This window comes from Gavialis gangeticus, unplaced genomic scaffold (assembly GCF_001723915.1).
Source record: "Gavialis gangeticus isolate Ggan-Ray unplaced genomic scaffold, GavGan_comp1, whole genome shotgun sequence".
Lineage (NCBI taxonomy): Eukaryota > Metazoa > Chordata > Crocodylia > Gavialidae > Gavialis > Gavialis gangeticus.
Window position 1 is genome coordinate 45,954,543 of NW_017729000.1, and position 16,250 is coordinate 45,970,792.

General features: G+C 46.5%; 1 protein-coding gene across 1 annotated transcript in view; it reads left to right on the forward strand.

Moving 5' to 3' along the window:
- The window catches only part of HDAC3 (histone deacetylase 3), a 43,600-nt gene extending 29,133 nt beyond the window's left edge, over nt 1–14,467 (forward strand). The window contains exons 7-15 of the mRNA XM_019506581.1: nt 5,949–6,082; nt 8,620–8,700; nt 8,798–8,871; nt 9,121–9,185; nt 9,642–9,731; nt 9,896–9,954; nt 11,090–11,169; nt 11,609–11,766; nt 13,242–14,467. Coding sequence (XP_019362126.1) covers nt 5,949–6,082; nt 8,620–8,700; nt 8,798–8,871; nt 9,121–9,185; nt 9,642–9,731; nt 9,896–9,954; nt 11,090–11,169; nt 11,609–11,766; nt 13,242–13,311 — 811 coding nt within the window. The 3' untranslated portion in view covers nt 13,312–14,467. The remainder of the gene's footprint in view (nt 1–5,948; nt 6,083–8,619; nt 8,701–8,797; nt 8,872–9,120; nt 9,186–9,641; nt 9,732–9,895; nt 9,955–11,089; nt 11,170–11,608; nt 11,767–13,241) is intronic.
- The last annotated feature ends 1,783 nt before the right edge of the window (nt 14,468–16,250 follow it).

Below are 16,250 nucleotides of genomic sequence, written 5' to 3' on the forward strand. Positions count from 1 at the left end.
TTTAGTCCCATATCAGGTACTGTATGCCCCAAAACTGCTCTCCCATGCCTGGGACTCTGGAGGCATCCCAATATCCTCCCTTTCCCATGCTGTGTTTTCAGTCAGTCCCCAGTCTTGTCAAGGAATATGTGCAAGACCTCTTTTTTTTTTTTTTTTCCTCTCCCCCTTTTATTATCTAAGAGAGCAATTGTTCAGGGGACCAGCAGGTGGAATTCTACTTGCTGGGGTCATGAGGTGCAGTACTAGTGTGTTAGGAAGCATTAATTGGTGCCATCAAACAGTTGTTTAATTTATGGACAATTGTGATGGTCCTGTGGCTGTGCTAACCTGATGTTGGGAAACAATTTTTCCTCCTCTCGTCCTCCCCCTACCCCCCCCCCTTTCTCTTCCTCAGTTTTTCCCAAATTATTAAGGTTCTAGGCACTGAAGCCAAGACCCTGCCCCCGCCCCCAGATGTTGGAAGTGATTGAATGTAGCATCCATAAATTGTTATGTTAGAGATAAATACACCATACTTCATAATGTTTCTGCAGGGTCTTCATAGACTTCACAGATGTTATAAAAATTCAAAATGAACAGCACAGAGATAGGGAGAACAAGATCCTGTATTCTATCTCACAACGCAAGAACAGGAAATGTTTATTAAAGGTGAAAGTTAGAAAATTCAAAATTGATAAAAGGCAATGTTTTTCCATAACACACAAACTTTAAACTACAGGGATCAAATCAGTAACTAATTAAGAGTACTTAGAGGGAGACCTGAGGGGATGGTTTTCCTATGTCTGCCAACTCCAGGACTCCTTACACCATATGAAGCATCTGGTACTGGATGCTAGTAGAGACAAGACAATGGAATAAATTGATTTGTATGGTAATTTGACAATCCTTGGAAGAAAGTCAGTTTATAAAAAAATATCTTTTCTCTGCCTTTCGTTAGTTCGATCACTTTACCTTAGGTCTTTGGACATGCTTCTGGCTATTTTATGCTATGTTATCAGTGCAGAGCAGACAGAAGTCTTTTCTAAGGCTTGGCTACCAATTCCCTGATGTCACAGAATTGCTGTATATTATGTAACCAGTCTAGCCAGCTTACTGCATCTTGGTCCCCCCACACATCATGGGAGTGTAAAAACAAAGTACACTGCTCTCCTGCTGTTCCTAATCTGGGAACCAATGCAAAGTAGCATGAATTAGCACTGAATACCCATTGATTTTTGCCTTACGTACCTGGTGGTACAGGAGGAATAATAAGTAGCATAAGTTAGAGTTAACTTCTGGGTCCACAATGAATTTCATGGTCAGGGAAGCCAAACAAATGGCTTAGCGCTGACTTTGCCTCAGCTACACTCAACTGGTGCTGCCCTTTTGAAAGAACTCCAAGTACTCCTCATGTGTCCATACCTTGAGACACTGGAATACAGATGGAAGGGTGATTGCTTGTTTCCTTCCTCAAATGATTCTACTGGCTCCCCATTCATTTCAGAATATATTTAAAATTGCTGTAGCTTTTAAAGACTAACTTGATCTCCCGCCCGGGGCTGCTTGCACTACGCTCCTACCTGTACCTGCCTCACATAGGTCAGACAGCCCCAGCCCCAGCCAGTGCACACATCTTCCTGGTAGGACTGCTGCTGTAGTTGCTTAGGTACTGCTCCCCCTCCTGCCTCCCCCTTCAGCAGCTCCTCCTCCTCCTGCCCCTGTTGTTCCACATGGGGCAGCGGGCAGCAGCGTGAGGAAGCTGTGGGGATGCACACTGGGCAGTAGATGCCCAGCTAGGTTGGGGGAGGGAAGCTGAAGCTGTGTGGCTTCTGCCCCAGCATGCAAGGCTCCAGCTTCTGGCTGCTTTCCACCTATTCAGCTGCCTGGCATGATGAGCAGCCACCTGTGGATGGCCTGGTGAGTAGAAGGTGGCTTGGAGCTGGAGTCCTGCACACTGGGGCAGCAGCTGCCTGGCTGCAGCTTCTGCCCCGACTTGGCTGGGCATCTGTTGCATGGCACATGTCTTCATGGCTTCCCCATGCTGTCTGCTCCCTGGAGCAGTGCAGGAGGGATAAAAGGTGGAGCCTCCAGAAGAATGGGGAGCTGAGTAGTATCTGGGTGGTTGCCGCCCTGCCAGGAAGCTACAGTGGTGTCTGACAGGTGTGGGTGGGGCTTGGTCCCATGCAGAATGCTGGGGTGGGTGGGGAGTGGCAGGAGGTTATAGATTTCATAGACATTAGGGGCTGGAAGGGATCTTGTGAGATCGTTGGGTCCATAGGCAGGAAGTCTGCTGAGATCAAGTGACCCCAGCAAGAAATACATGCACCTGTTTTTTGAAGGAATACAGAGTAGGTGCTTATACCACCTCTGAGGGGAGTTTGTCCCAGACCTTGGACACACACACCGTAAATAACCTTTTTCTTTTATCCAGTCTAAATCGGCCTTCCTGGAGTTTATGACTGTTAGACCTTGTTATCCTTTGGGGAGCTCTGGTGAACAGGTGTTCTCCCAGGTCCTGATATACCCGTCTTATGTAATTGTAGGCTGCCACCAAGTTCCCCCTGAGCCTTCTCTTCTCCAGACTGAAGAGTCCCAAGTCCCTCAGCCTCTCCTTGTATGGCCTTCCCTCCAGGCCTTGGGTCATACGAGTGACTCTCCTCTGGACTCTCTCAAGCTTCTCCACATCCTTCCTGAAGTGGGGGGCCCAATACTGGAGGCAGTACTCCAGCTGCGGTCTCACCAGGGCCGAGTAAAGCGGGAGTATGACTTCACTGGTTTGCTTGAGATGCTTTGGTGGATGCACACCAGAGTTTGGTTAGCTTTGCCAGCCACAGCATCACATTGGTGGCTCATATTCATCTTGTGGTTAATCAAGACCCTCAAGTCCCTTTCAGTCATGGCACTAGTGAGCGTAACACTGCCAAGCCTGTAGGTATGCTGGGGGTTCTACCTACCGAGGTGCAGCACCTTACACTTCTCTGCATTGAAGGCCATCAGGGTTTTATTAACCCCCCCAGAGAGGGGGTCCAAGTTGGCCTGTATCCCCAGCCTGTCCTGCAGTGTGACCACCCTCCCCCATAATTTGGTATTGTCCGCGAACTTGGCCAGTTCACATCTGACTCCCAAATCCAGATCATTAATGAAGATTTTAAAGAGTACCAACCCAAGTACTGAGCCCTGAGAGACTCCACTGGTCATCTGCGCCACATTGATTTGCTTCCTTCAGCTAGTACTCTGGGTCCGACCCTGTAGCCAGTTGCCTAGCCATTGGACCAAATGATGATCAAGGCCACTGTTCCCTAGCTTAAACATGAGGACATCATAGGGAACTAGGTCAAAGGCCTTCTTGAAGTCTAGCTATATGACCTCCACATCATCTCCCTTGTCCAGGGCACTTGTTACCTGGTTATAGAAGGAGATGAGGTTGGTCAGGCATGACCAGCCAGGCACAAAGCCATGTTGGCTGGCATTCGGAAGCTTGCCTTCCATCTGTCTTGTGTTGATGAATCCCTTGACAGTTTGCTTGAGGATTTTTCCCAGCACAGACATACAGCTGATTGGTCTATAGTTCCCCGGGTCATCCCTCCATTTCTTGTAGATAGGGACCACGTTTGCTCTTTTCCAGTCATCCGGGATCTCACCTGAGCACCACGATTTTTCAGATATCTCTGCCAAGGGGGATGCAATGATATCTGCCAGGTCCTTCAGGACTCACAGGTGCATTCCGTCTGGGCCTGCAGACTTATGAATGTCCACTTCCTCAAGGTATTTCCCACCTGATCCACATCAATTTTAGGCCTGTCATCTGCTCCCAGAATGTTTTGTGCCATTCCTGACAGTGTGATTCTCCTGGGAAGATGAAAAACTGATGCAAAAAAGTCATTTAGGAGATTGGCCCTTTCTTGGGCATCAGAAGTCAGTTGCCCCATTAGATCTCTCAGGGTCACAATGCTACCCTTGTTCTTTTTCCGGCTTCCCATATATCTGAAGAAGGACTTTTTGCTTTCCTTGATTCCCATAACTAGCTTAAGTTCAGTTTGTGCCTGGGCTTTCCTCGACCGCTCTCTACAGGTGCAGAGTAATCCTCTTTGGTATTGCTTCATGTTTTCTAGCTTGTATAGGCTTCTCTTTTGAGCTTAATAAGGTCCAAGAGTTCCTTATTCAGCCATGGGGGCTTCCTTGCCCATTGACTGCATTTCTTGTAAGATGGTATGGCTTTGCCCTGTGCTTCAAGGATTATGTTTTTAGGAGATGACCAATCCTCATATACTCCCTTTTCTGGTGGGGGGGAAATGGTCTTTAATTGCCTGACTGACCAGTTCTCTCAGTTAGCAAAAGTCAGCCTTCCCAAAGTTGAGGACTTCTGCTTTACTGCTGGGTTTGCCTGCTCTTTGGTGAACCAAGAAGGTGACCAATTCATGGTTGCTGTCACCAAGCTTCCCCTCGATCCGCAGATTGCTCACTAGGTCCACCCCGTTGGCCAGGACCAGATCAAGCAATGCCTCTCCCCTGGGTTAGGTAGAGGTCATCAATGCGTGTCAGGAAGCTACATGACCTGTCAGATTTGGCCGTGTGCTCGTCCCAAGAGATGTTAGGGAAGTTGAAGTCCCCCATGGTGATTGTGAATTGGGAACGTGCGGCCTTGACCTGTTGAATTCCTGATCTAGGTCTTCCTCTTGGTGGGGAGGTCTATAGTAGACTCCTGCAAGTAAGTCACCCTCCCCATGTTCTCCTCGTATCTTGACCCAGAGGGTCTCAAGATGCCCTTCCTGGTTTGGAAACTCATCTGCAGTGAGGTGAGATGATCCTTGATGTAGAGAGCTATAGCCCCACCCCTCTTTCTGACCCGGTCTCTCCTATACAGGTTATAGCCCTCTATTGCCACTGACCAATTGTAGGTGGAGTCCCACCAGGTCTCTGTAATTCCTACCAGGTCATAATCGTTTTCACATAGAAGAAGGGCCAGTACCTCATGCTTATTTCCCAAGCTCCTGGAGTTTGTGTGCAGGCAGTGAAGTCTGCCATGAGAAGCCCAATGTTTCCCTGAGGGGTGAGGTGCGACCTTTCCTTGGGCTGCCCAAGTTATTGGGGCAGTGCAGTGCAGGTGGACTGTACCTGCACTGCACTGCCTGGGTGAACTCTTCTGCATGTGCCCCCTGCCCCTCCCCCCACTCCCTGTACCCCCGGCCAGCTCCCAGGACCTAGTGTGCAGGGAGTCCCGGCATGCACGTGTGCACCCCAAAACCCTACACACGCAGGCTATTTTGAGCTATTATGCAATTGCCTCTATATGCACTACTCAAAAACAAATTGGGACAAAAAATTTTTTTGTAATAAAATTAAAATGTAATAGATGTTTAATTTTTATTATCTGATTTGTTTTTTATCTATGGCTAGTTAAAATGTTGGCCACACGCACACAAAATCTTTCAGAAGGTATCAACAGCTCACCAAAACTCATATAAGTGGGCCTTGAGCCAAAATAATTACTCACCCCTGTAATAAAAAGTATTTTGGGATACTGCTTTTGTGGAATTTAGGGTCGTACCGGAAGAGATTATTTGGCAGGAAAGTCTCTGAAGTGTTGGGCAAGATGCTTGGATTTTTTTTTTTTTGGTGGTGTCTTTTATTAGACCACCTTTATAGTTGGGAGAGACATTAGACAAGCTTTCAGGCATGAAGTGCCCTTCTTCAGGTCTTTGTGCCTGAAAGCTTGTCTAATGTGTCTCCCAACTAGACAGTTGGTCTAGTAAAAGATATTGCCAAAAAACCCCTTACTTCTCACATTTTCTGCACCATCACAGCTATAACACTACTTCAGCTCTACTAGTTTGAAGTGTTATGTACCTTTGTGGTGGTGGCTTTTTGGACTCCCGTGGGCACGTGAATTCATGAAAGTGGTTGGTATTTTTCTACATGAAATTCTAGGTGAATGGCATAACACTTGTTTTCTTTCCTGTTTCTGGCAGGTATCACCCACGTGTTCTTTACATTGATATCGATATTCATCATGGAGACGGCGTTCAAGAGGCTTTCTACTTGACAGATCGTGTCATGACTGTGTCTTTTCACAAATACGGGAACTACTTTTTTCCTGGTACAGGTACAGAACCTCCACTGCTAGTGAAGAGCAGATGGTTGGGTCTCATTTTGGACTCTTTTGCAATCATTGCCTTCACATAGTAGCATGAGATACTGGGGTTCAGGACACAAGAGTGAATTGATGTGGGGGAGAACCGGGTAATGCTGGAGTAATGGGGGAGTGGTTGGGTAATGGATATTAGGGCTGTGCGAAACAAGCCTTGTTGGATTCGGATTTGGCCCAAATTGGGGACAGTGATTCAGATCACTGCCCCTGATTCCATTTGGCCAAATCTGAATCTGATGATTCTATGCTGATTTGGAGAATCAGCAATTCGGACATAGACACAGCTTTAAAAGTTTTTTTCTACATACCTCGAGGTAGCAGCATGGCTCGTGATTGCTGCAGTGGTGGGGTGCACGGAGCATCCCACAGGAGCACGAGGTGGGACTATCCAGTGTGCTCGGCAGTGAACCTGGAAGTGGACCGGAAGTAGTTCCAGTCCACTTCCAGGTCTTCTGGGGAGCGCCCAGGGGGACCCTGAGTATTCCTCCAGACCCAGGAGGCACCAGTTGCCTGGGGAGGGGGTGGGGTAGTGCTCCCTGGTGGAGCAGGATGTGGATCAGAAGTGTTTCTAGTTCACATCCTGGTCTGCTGCTGTGCACGCTGGGGACTCTGATTCCCCCTGTGCTTCTGTGGAACTCTGCATCTGCTCCAGCACTGCAGCGTTCAGAGCCCCTGCTACCTAGAGGTATGTAGAAAAAACATTTAAAGCTGTATCTATGTTTGAATTGCCGAATCTGTCCAATTCGCTCTGAATCGATTCGGAGAGATTAAACGGTCCTCTGATTCGATTCGGATTCGGATATTCGGCCACTGAATCAGACTGAATCTCCACTGAGCCAAAGCTTCTCACAGCCCTAATGGATATCTTTCTGCAGTAGTTTACAGTGATTTGGAAGAGATCTTTGGGTCACGGTTGCATCAGTAGACTTAAATTTTAGTTTTCTGTTACCATGCCCATGATATGCCCAGTAGGTGTCATTCTGAGAGACAGCCAACACGGCTTTGTTATGGGTGGTTATGCCTGACCAACCTCATCTCCTACTATGACCAGGTGAGACATCACCTGGACAGGGGAGAAGAGGTTGATGTCATTTACTTGGATTTCAGAAGAGCCTTTGACTTGGTTTCCCATGATGTCTTCATGACACAATTGGGTAACTGCGGCCTTAACAACCTTACGGTCCAGTGGTTGGGGAACTGGCTCTGTAGTTGGACCCAGAGAGTTGATGGAACCGAGTCAACATGGCACATGGTGTCCAGTGGCATCCATCAGGGTTCAGTACTTGGGTCAGTTCTCTTTAATATATTTATAAATGACCTGGATTTGGGTGTCAAAAGTGGACTGGCTAAGTTTGCAGATGACACTAAATTATGGGGAAGCATGGTCCCCCCCATGCTAGTGTGAAGCACAGTCACACTAGAGGATAGGCTGGGGATTCAGGCAAACTTAGATAGGCTCACAAATTGGGCAAATCAAAACCTGATCTCTTTCAACATAGAGAAGTGCAAAGTGCTCCACCTCGGGAGAAAGAACCTACACCATACCTGCAGGCTCAGCAGTGCTACACTCACTAGCAGTACGACCAAAAGGGACTTGGGAGTTGGGACTTATTCATCTTGATTGACCACAAGATGAATATGAGCCACCAATGTGATGCCACAGCAGGCAAAGCAAATAAAAACCTGACTTGCATCTCACATCAAGCAAGACCCAAGATGTCTCCTTCTGCTTTACTGGGCCTTGATGAGGCTGCAGCTGGAGTACTGCATCCAGTTCTGGGCCCCACACTTTAAAAAGGACATGGAGAAGCTTGAGAGAGTCCAGAGGAGAGCCACACACATGATCAGAGGTCAAGAGAGCAGGTCTTATGAGGAGAGGCTAAGAGGTATGAGACTGTTCAGCTTGGAAAAGCGTAGGCTTAGGGGGGGGGACTTGGTGGCACCCTATAAGTACATCAGGGGTGTGCATCAGGATCCAAGAGAATGTCTGTTCACCGGGGCACCCCAAGGGAAGACAAGGTCCAACGATCACGAACTGCTGGAAGACTGTTTTAAACTGGACATAAGGAAAAACTTCTTTGCTGTCCGAGTTTTCAGAATCTGGAATGGACTCCTCCCAGAAGTAGTGCAAACACCTACTCTGGACACATTCAAGAAGAGTTTGGATGATCATCTTGCTGGGGTCATATGACCCCAGCTGACTTCCTGCTCTTTGGGCAGGGGGCTGGAGCTAATAATCTCACAAAATCCCTTCCAGCCCTAATGTCTATGAAATGTGTGAAATCTATATTTCGGAGCTGATCTTTGTGTGCCATGACTCTTTTGATTTTTTTTTTAAACTTGAAAGCTTGCTAAATTTTTTTTTTCCAACTAATTTAAGTTGGTCTAATAAAAGATATCAGATTCATCCAAAGAACCTTGTCTGCCTATGTCCTTAGACCAACACGGCTACAACCTATACCCCTGTGATTCTTCTTCCTTTCTCTGACCAGGTGACATGTATGAGGTTGGTGCAGAGAGTGGCCGATATTACTGCCTAAATGTGCCTCTGAGAGATGGCATTGATGATCAAAGTAAGTAAAAAATATTCATTGTCATCTAGTGTCACTATTGTCTGTTCTTTCCATTGATTCCATAGCCATGATGACAGTCTTTATTTTTTCCCTAAAGGTTATAAGCACCTCTTCCAGCCAGTCATTAACCAGGTGGTAGACTTCTATCAGCCCACATGCATAGTGCTGCAGGTAGGAAAGCAAGCTGTGTGCACAAGCATTTCCCTTGCTTAATATATGGATAATTGCATGTTGTCGAGTATATGAATCTGTTTCCTGAGGGATGTGGGTGGGTGGGTGGATGCATGATGGCCAGCTGACCTTTTGCTGGCGGCTCTGTGCTGATTTGGATGTAGCAGTGGGTGATGATGGTCTACTATGGTCTGCATCTGAGAGGGAGCGCTCTAACTGGAATTAAGCTGTGTTTCTTCTGTTCCATAGTGCGGTGCTGATTCTCTGGGTTGTGACCGCCTGGGCTGCTTTAATCTCAGTATAAGAGGACATGGGTAAGTTCAGCAGGGATGTGGAGAGGGCATTTAAAAATCCCTGGTTGTAGTCTGAAAAAATAAACTATGTCCTTCACTGGTGAGGTTCAAGCTCTAATCCTGGTACCTCAGCATCAGCAAAAGACTATAGGAATGCTATCCTGATTTTTGGGATAGGAAAATCTCCTCTGAACTAGGGAATAAATATGACTCTGCAGAAGCAAGCTCTCCCAGTTATGTCTGGGGTCTCACAATGCTTTCTCCAGCAGTACCGTGCCAGCATGCGTGAGTGCGCAGATTGAATTCCTCTCAGTTCATGGAGCTCGTTCCCATTGAGGCAGGTTGTGGATTGCCTGGGTTAGAAGCCCTGAACTCTGAGGGTATCATATAGATAGGTATGTTATTGGGTTAAGACTGGTGCTCTGTTTATGGAATGCTCTGATGATTTGCACTGATTGTGCTGCTTTGTATTTCTAGAGAGTGTGTGGAATATGTAAAGAGCTTCAACATCCCCCTGCTTGTATTGGGAGGAGGAGGCTATACTGTTCGTAATGTGGCACGATGCTGGTGAGTCTTGTACATGCTTGCTTAGAAATGCTTCATTTGTTACAAAAGGGGTTGAAGGACCTACTCACTTGTAACTGATGTGGGATTGAACTGGTTTGTCAGCAGCATGCAGTGGGGGAGAAATCTTTTTTTTTCTGGATTGAGTAGCTGGTTTTGTATTTTAGGACTTATGAAACTTCACTGCTTGTGGATGAAGCAATTAGTGAGGAGCTTCCATACAGTGGTGAGTTGGGGTCCTGCTATTGCAGTGTCTTCATTCTTCCTATTAGCTTAGCCAACATATCTTGATGTGTTAATGCATCAGAGACTTTGATGCTCAGCATAATTAATGGTAACCACAGCTGGATGGAAGTGGTAGCCCTTTTTAATCCTAGACCATTTATTCTAGGTTTTTCTTGCTTTCTGGTTCACGTATCTTTAGGCTCTGGCAGGCCTTTCTGGAGAGGCATGTCCTTACTTGATATATCATACATTCTAAATTCCCTCTAAAACAATGTGTTTCCCTGTTGCTTTCCTCTGTGTCTGTATCTCATGGTGATGCAGTTGGTCTTGCTGTGCTCTTAAGGTGGAAACAGGTATCACCTGTCCTCACCTTTTGGCTGCCATAAACATTTTATGGTGACAAAGTGAAGGCAAATAGATATCCATGTCTTTTGCTGTTCCACAGATGCCCAAATTTATGGCCAGGACAGAAATAACTTGTACCACCTTATTGTAATAGACGTTTGTTTTATGGCAGGAGAGCATAGGCAGCCTGGAGCTGCCTATGCTCTCCAGCCATTCCAGACAAGGGTTTGAGGAGCCTGATCCTAAACACCTTGGGAGTTCCTGTGCAGGATTGGACCCCTCGAGCCCTGGAAGTATCTGCCTAGCTTTCCCTGTTCAGTGGTATGTGTCCCTGGGATCTTCAGGGTGTGTTGGGTAAGCAGGGAAAGTTGGGATTTTCCTGTTGAGGGAAACACCAACGTTCCCTTTTTACCCAGATGCACCCCAGAGATCTTGGGCATGTGACTCACTAGGTTGGGACAACCAAGCAGGCATTCCCAGGGTTTGAGGGGCCCCGTCCTGCTTAGGAATTCGCAGGGTGCACAGGTCCAACTCCTCAAGCCCTGGGAGAATGTGTCTCCCACTGTCCCACAGCATTAGTGGGCAATGTTCATTTTCCCCAAACGAAGCAGATCAGCTGTGCGAGGATACATCCCAGCACAGCTTACCTGCTTCATTTGGGAATGTCTATTTCTAGTCTTAGTGGTATGGAAGGGGATAGGCTATGCCTTTCTGCAGAACAGTGTTTTAGAAGTGTTGATCACAGAATCCTCTCATCCTGTTCTTTAACTCTTTTTCTGGTTTCCTTGTAGAATATTTTGAATACTTTGCTCCAGACTTCACTCTTCACCCAGATGTCAGTACAAGAATTGAGAACCAGAACTCCAGACAGGTAAATGGCTCTGCCTGGTCTTGGATGCATGGTTTAACCTGGCCCAATGACAAGATCTGTGCTTGAAGCTGGTCCTCTAGTAGCAGGTCAATTCCAATCCAGAAGCTTACCTGGAAAAATCAAAGCAGGTCACTAGAGTCTGCCCTGCCTTGCTCAGTGCTTCAGCAACATTTTTTTTTGTCTGGTATCCTCACAGCTGCTCTGCAGTATAAGGAAGTTCCAATGGGTCTTTCCTGTGTGGGAAAGTTTGAAGGCCCTCTTACAGTTACAGAGGTCTGTAAGAGTTAAGGTCTGTAATGACTGCTTTGGCCTCTCTGCTACAGTTGAAAACTATGTGTGTTACCTAAGTTGTGAGTGGTGCTAGCAGGTGTTAATGGGAGTTTTGTCACTACAAACTCTTAGATCTGTTTCTGCTAATAGCTCTGTATTTTCTACCTAGTATTTGGATCAGATCAGACAGACAATATTTGAGAATTTGAAGATGCTGAACCATGCTCCCAGTGTCCAGATCCATGATGTTCCTTCTGACTTACTCAGTTATGACCGCACAGATGAGCCTGATCCAGAGGAGAGAGGCTCTGAAGAGAACTATAGCAGGTATTGGGTCTCCCTTTCTTGTTCTGGGAACATGAGCTTTCCTTCTACCCAGCCCCTCCCCTTGTTATGCAAATGGCATAAATACCAGCTTTAGGGTAGGTAAATAACATGGAGGTAGAGTTTTGCCTATTGCCTTAATCTTGTGTATTATCTTAATGCTTTTTTTGGTGTATTTTCTTGAGTGTTGCACTGCCTTAAACTCCATTTTGTATTGCTCTGTAGCTTGACATAAGTGCTCAACCTTTCACTCCTTTGTATGCTGCATGTGTGAGGGAATGGGTGAGAGAGTGTGGCTGTGGAAAAGGAAAACACCAGTTGGTGACTGGCTGAAGAATGCAGACAGATAAAAGACCAAAACAAGAAGAATCTGTCCCAGAACAGTGAGAGAACAACATCAGTCAGCCTTCAAGGAGGAACACAGTGATGACACAGCAGAAGCTCAGAGGACTGAATGAATTGACAAGACTATAAAAGGTGGGGCAAGACCTGTCAGTTTTTGGGTCTTGTTCTGAATATCATTCTGGAGCATCGGTTTGCCTGATGAGACGGACTGACAGAAGCCCAGCTCCCACTTGTGATCAACTTAGCTGGCCACTAAGTTGACTTGAGCATTGATGAGACTGGTAACGTATACCAGCGCAGAACAGAAATCTGTGTGTGTGTGTGTGTGTGTGTACATTTACTAAGCGCTTAATCAATAAACACGGCATCTTGCTTTGCCCCCTCTTGCAAAAGTCTAGCTCTTGATTTTGAGCTAATTGGTTAACATTTAAGTGGTGGAGAATTGCAAAAGTGGGGTACAGAGGAAGCTCTGTGTGTGTTGTTCTTTTGGTGTGCATACCCTTGGGCTGTAGAATACCCCAAGTCTTGGAGGGGCAGAGTTAGATCTCCCCTGCTGCACAGAGGGTGGAATTTTGTAATGGCAGCTATTACTTGTTGCAACAACTTAAGCTGTAGAATTCCCCAAGCTTATGGGAGAAGTTAGATTCTTGCCAATTAGGGGTTTCAGAGATGTTTTTGTCTAGGAGAAAGGAGGAATCCAAGAACCAGAAACCTGGTGAGGAAGTTGTTGCACCACTTTTACCTTGTGTGCAGGAGAGGTTGTTTGTTACTGCTGACCAGGAGACTTTGTTTGTCTAGGTCAGGCAGAGTAGTGGACATGGTTACATGCTGTGGTCTGCTTGGGATTAACACCCCACCTCTCCTCCCACCTTCTGCCTGCTAACCCCATCCCAATGAAGACAGATATAGCAGGCACTAGTCATCTTCCAGTTTCTGGTTTCTGTCTGAGTAACTCTTTGCTAGTGCATAATTTTATCCCTTACAGAGCATGCCCCCATGATTGTACCAGGTCAGGAGATGCTTCTCTTCCTCCTTGTGCTTCTATTTTGTCTCATTTCTAGATTTAGGCTCACTCTTGTTCCAAACCACTGGACAAGGCTGCCTCCCTTGATGTCTGTCTGTCTTTTTTTCAGGCCTGAAGCTTCCAGTGAGTTCTATGATGGTGACCACGATAATGATAAGGAAAGTGACGTTGAGATCTGAGGGCTGTCTTATGGGACTTTTGGATGGTGGGAAGATCCCTAATTGGATACTGGTACTTGGTGGAGATAACAGGGACATGTGAGCCAGTAGAAAGTCTCTCCCTGGAGCTTCCCTTCATGTTTGATGCATGTGACAGCAGCATCACTGGGTTTGGCTAGCTATCTGGGGAGGCAAGTAGCAGTGGAATCTGGCCTTTATCTCTACAGTTCCTGAGGCCTCTGTCACCACTATGAAAAATGGAAATTCAAGTGGCGTTTGGACTGATGCTGTAGTCTTTGTTCTGCTGCCATACAGCCCTCTTCACAGCCTGGTCTTCAGTGGCTTCACCAAGTGGTCTTAGGCTAATGGAGTCTCCCACCACAGGAATGGAAATCAGTACTGTGCTGCTTAGTACTTTTCTTCCCCTTCACAACGTAACCTGATGCATCCTAGTCTCTCTAACCCTCTACTCAAATAACAGATGTGAAATTCTCTGAAACTTCTGAGGGTCACTTTGCCCTCCTTTCCAGACATTCCAAGTTCCTGTGCATAGAGAAAAACCCAGCTGCAGACAAAACAAAGCCAGTTCTGTGTTGGTGAATAAGACTGATGGAGAAAGGTGGAGGAGTGTAGTCTTTCTCTTTCTCCCGAATAGAATTGTTTTGTATCTCCCAACAAGAACATTTGATAAATATATGTCCAATATACTTTTTTTCCAAGAAGCTCAAATTAGAAGCTCCAAGAATGCAGAAGTTTGGCTGCAGGAGACCTGGGTGTGGTGTTGTGCACTTCCATCTCTCTTGTAACCTCTGCATACCTTCCCCACTTCATGCCCTTTTTATGAATTGGTGAAGATTTGGGCTTGTCACATACTCATAGTAGAAAGCCTGCCCTCACTGATGATGCCCAGATGACTTCATTGTGTTTGGTGCTGAAGGAAGTGGTTCCTCTCACGGTTCATCTTTCTCCCTTAACGCAGCAGAGAGACCTCTCTTCTACATTGGCCCCTTGTTCGAAATGCTGCTCTTCCCTCTCCTTGATTGTCTGCTGGTGTCTGTCAGTATTTGGAGAGCTGTCTTAGCTGTGGTGATAGAGTGGGCATCACTTTCCTGCTCTCTCTACTTTTGTTTTACTAATGTTTTTAAACATTAAACCAAAAGATGGGTTTTTTTGGCTTCATTTATTGTGTTTTGTCTATTTAGAAGCTCATGCTGAGTTTCCTTCTGTTGATACCTGCCTGTAAGAGTACTTCTATTACCAAAGCACACTTGCTTTGTCCTAGTGTCTTCTGCTGCCCTGCCTGTGAAAGATCCTTTTTTTTGTTTTGTTTTGTTTTTTTTGTTTTTGTTTTTTTAATGCATCCTATTTGCCAGCCCTGTGTTGCTGCCCAGTGCAGCCCTGGCTTTTCCTGGTGCTTGGGTGGAGGTGGGTCATTCAGCTAGGGTTGTGGTAGGCCACCCCCCAGCGCCACCAGAGCTTGCTCTGAGTCCAGCCCTCAGCAAGAAAAGCCCAGCGTGGCTTTAGCTCCACTCTGCAGCTGCAGCTTGCCCTGTGCCATACTGTTCTGGGGGCACATGCCCCCCCCCGCCCTCCCGGGATGCAAGCAGTGGTGGGAGCTGCCTCCACCTGACGAGCTGCGCCTCTGTCCATTTCCTGCCCCCTCCCTGCGCCATTGGGCAGCATCTACTCCTGCCTCCTCCCTCACTGCCAGGGGGACATTGTTCTGCCCCCACATGCCCCTTCTCTCCCCACCTCCCCTTCCACCACACTGGACTTACCACCTAATGGCAGCTGTATTGGATCGGTATTGGCCAATATGCCTCCTTAAATATCAGCTATCGGTAGCAGCCCCCAAAATCTTTATTGGTGCACCTCTACTGAATACTGTTTGAAATTGCTTTGCTGTCCCCTTTCTGAGGAAATTAATTGACCACCAAGATTTTCAGGGAGCAGTGGGCTTTTGTGTTAAGGACATGCTTGGAAAAGTTGTTTCAAAGTAACGGTTCTTGCTAGCCACAAACCTAAAATTTTTGCTACTTAGTTTGTGTCTCACCCATTTCTAACTGGTATCTGTGCTGGGTCTCTCTATTAGGTCTGCTACTCTCTTCTTCCTCATGATACCTGGAGTGTAACAAGACTTGGGTTGGCTCTTCTTATTGAGATCTGTTTGTTAGACTAGGTGTTCTCTTAACTTTTATTTGCCAGATGAGCTATAGTGGTAGGAGAGCTCAAGTAGTAAATAATTCTGTAATGGAGATGTTGCTAGTTCACTGTGAGGTGATCTCATAGTAGCCAGAACTGTTGGGTGTTTCACCTGCTGTCTAGGAAGTCAACTCTGCCAGTAAAGCTTCCTGAGTCAAGTTGCCATTTCTTTCTGCTGCTGTGTTTGCAGTGACAGCATTGAAGGCAAATAGTGAAGGCCTGACAAGTGGCAACTTGAGCTGATCTGTTAGGAAACAAGCATCCTAAAAAGAACATATGTGGCCATGTAATGCAACCAGTAGCCTGCAGGTAAAGGATAATGAGATAGGATGCAACAGCTAAATGCCAGGGAGTCACAGCTGTGCACACAGTGGGCAGTAATGCTAAATGTGACAGGCACATGATGTCCAGAGAAATTACCTCTGCCCCTGACTATTTCAGTCTTACTTGGGTTTAGCCTCTCCCCTCTTCCCCGCTGCTTCATAAGAATGAACATACCAGATTAGCCCTTTTGGTATATCTAATATAGCATTCTTTGGTTGAAAGGGCAATGCTTTACAAAATTAGCTACCTATCCCTGTTTTATAGGGGGAAGCAAGAAGTGAAATGCCATATTTGGAAGTACACTGAGGGCATCTTTACAAATGCTCTGGGGGTTAGGAAGGACAGGGCACTTTAGAGTGCTCTTCGGAGCCTTTCTAATTAAAGCGCCCACAGGATTTTATGTGTCCACTGTCCTGTGCTTCAAAATAGTGGCA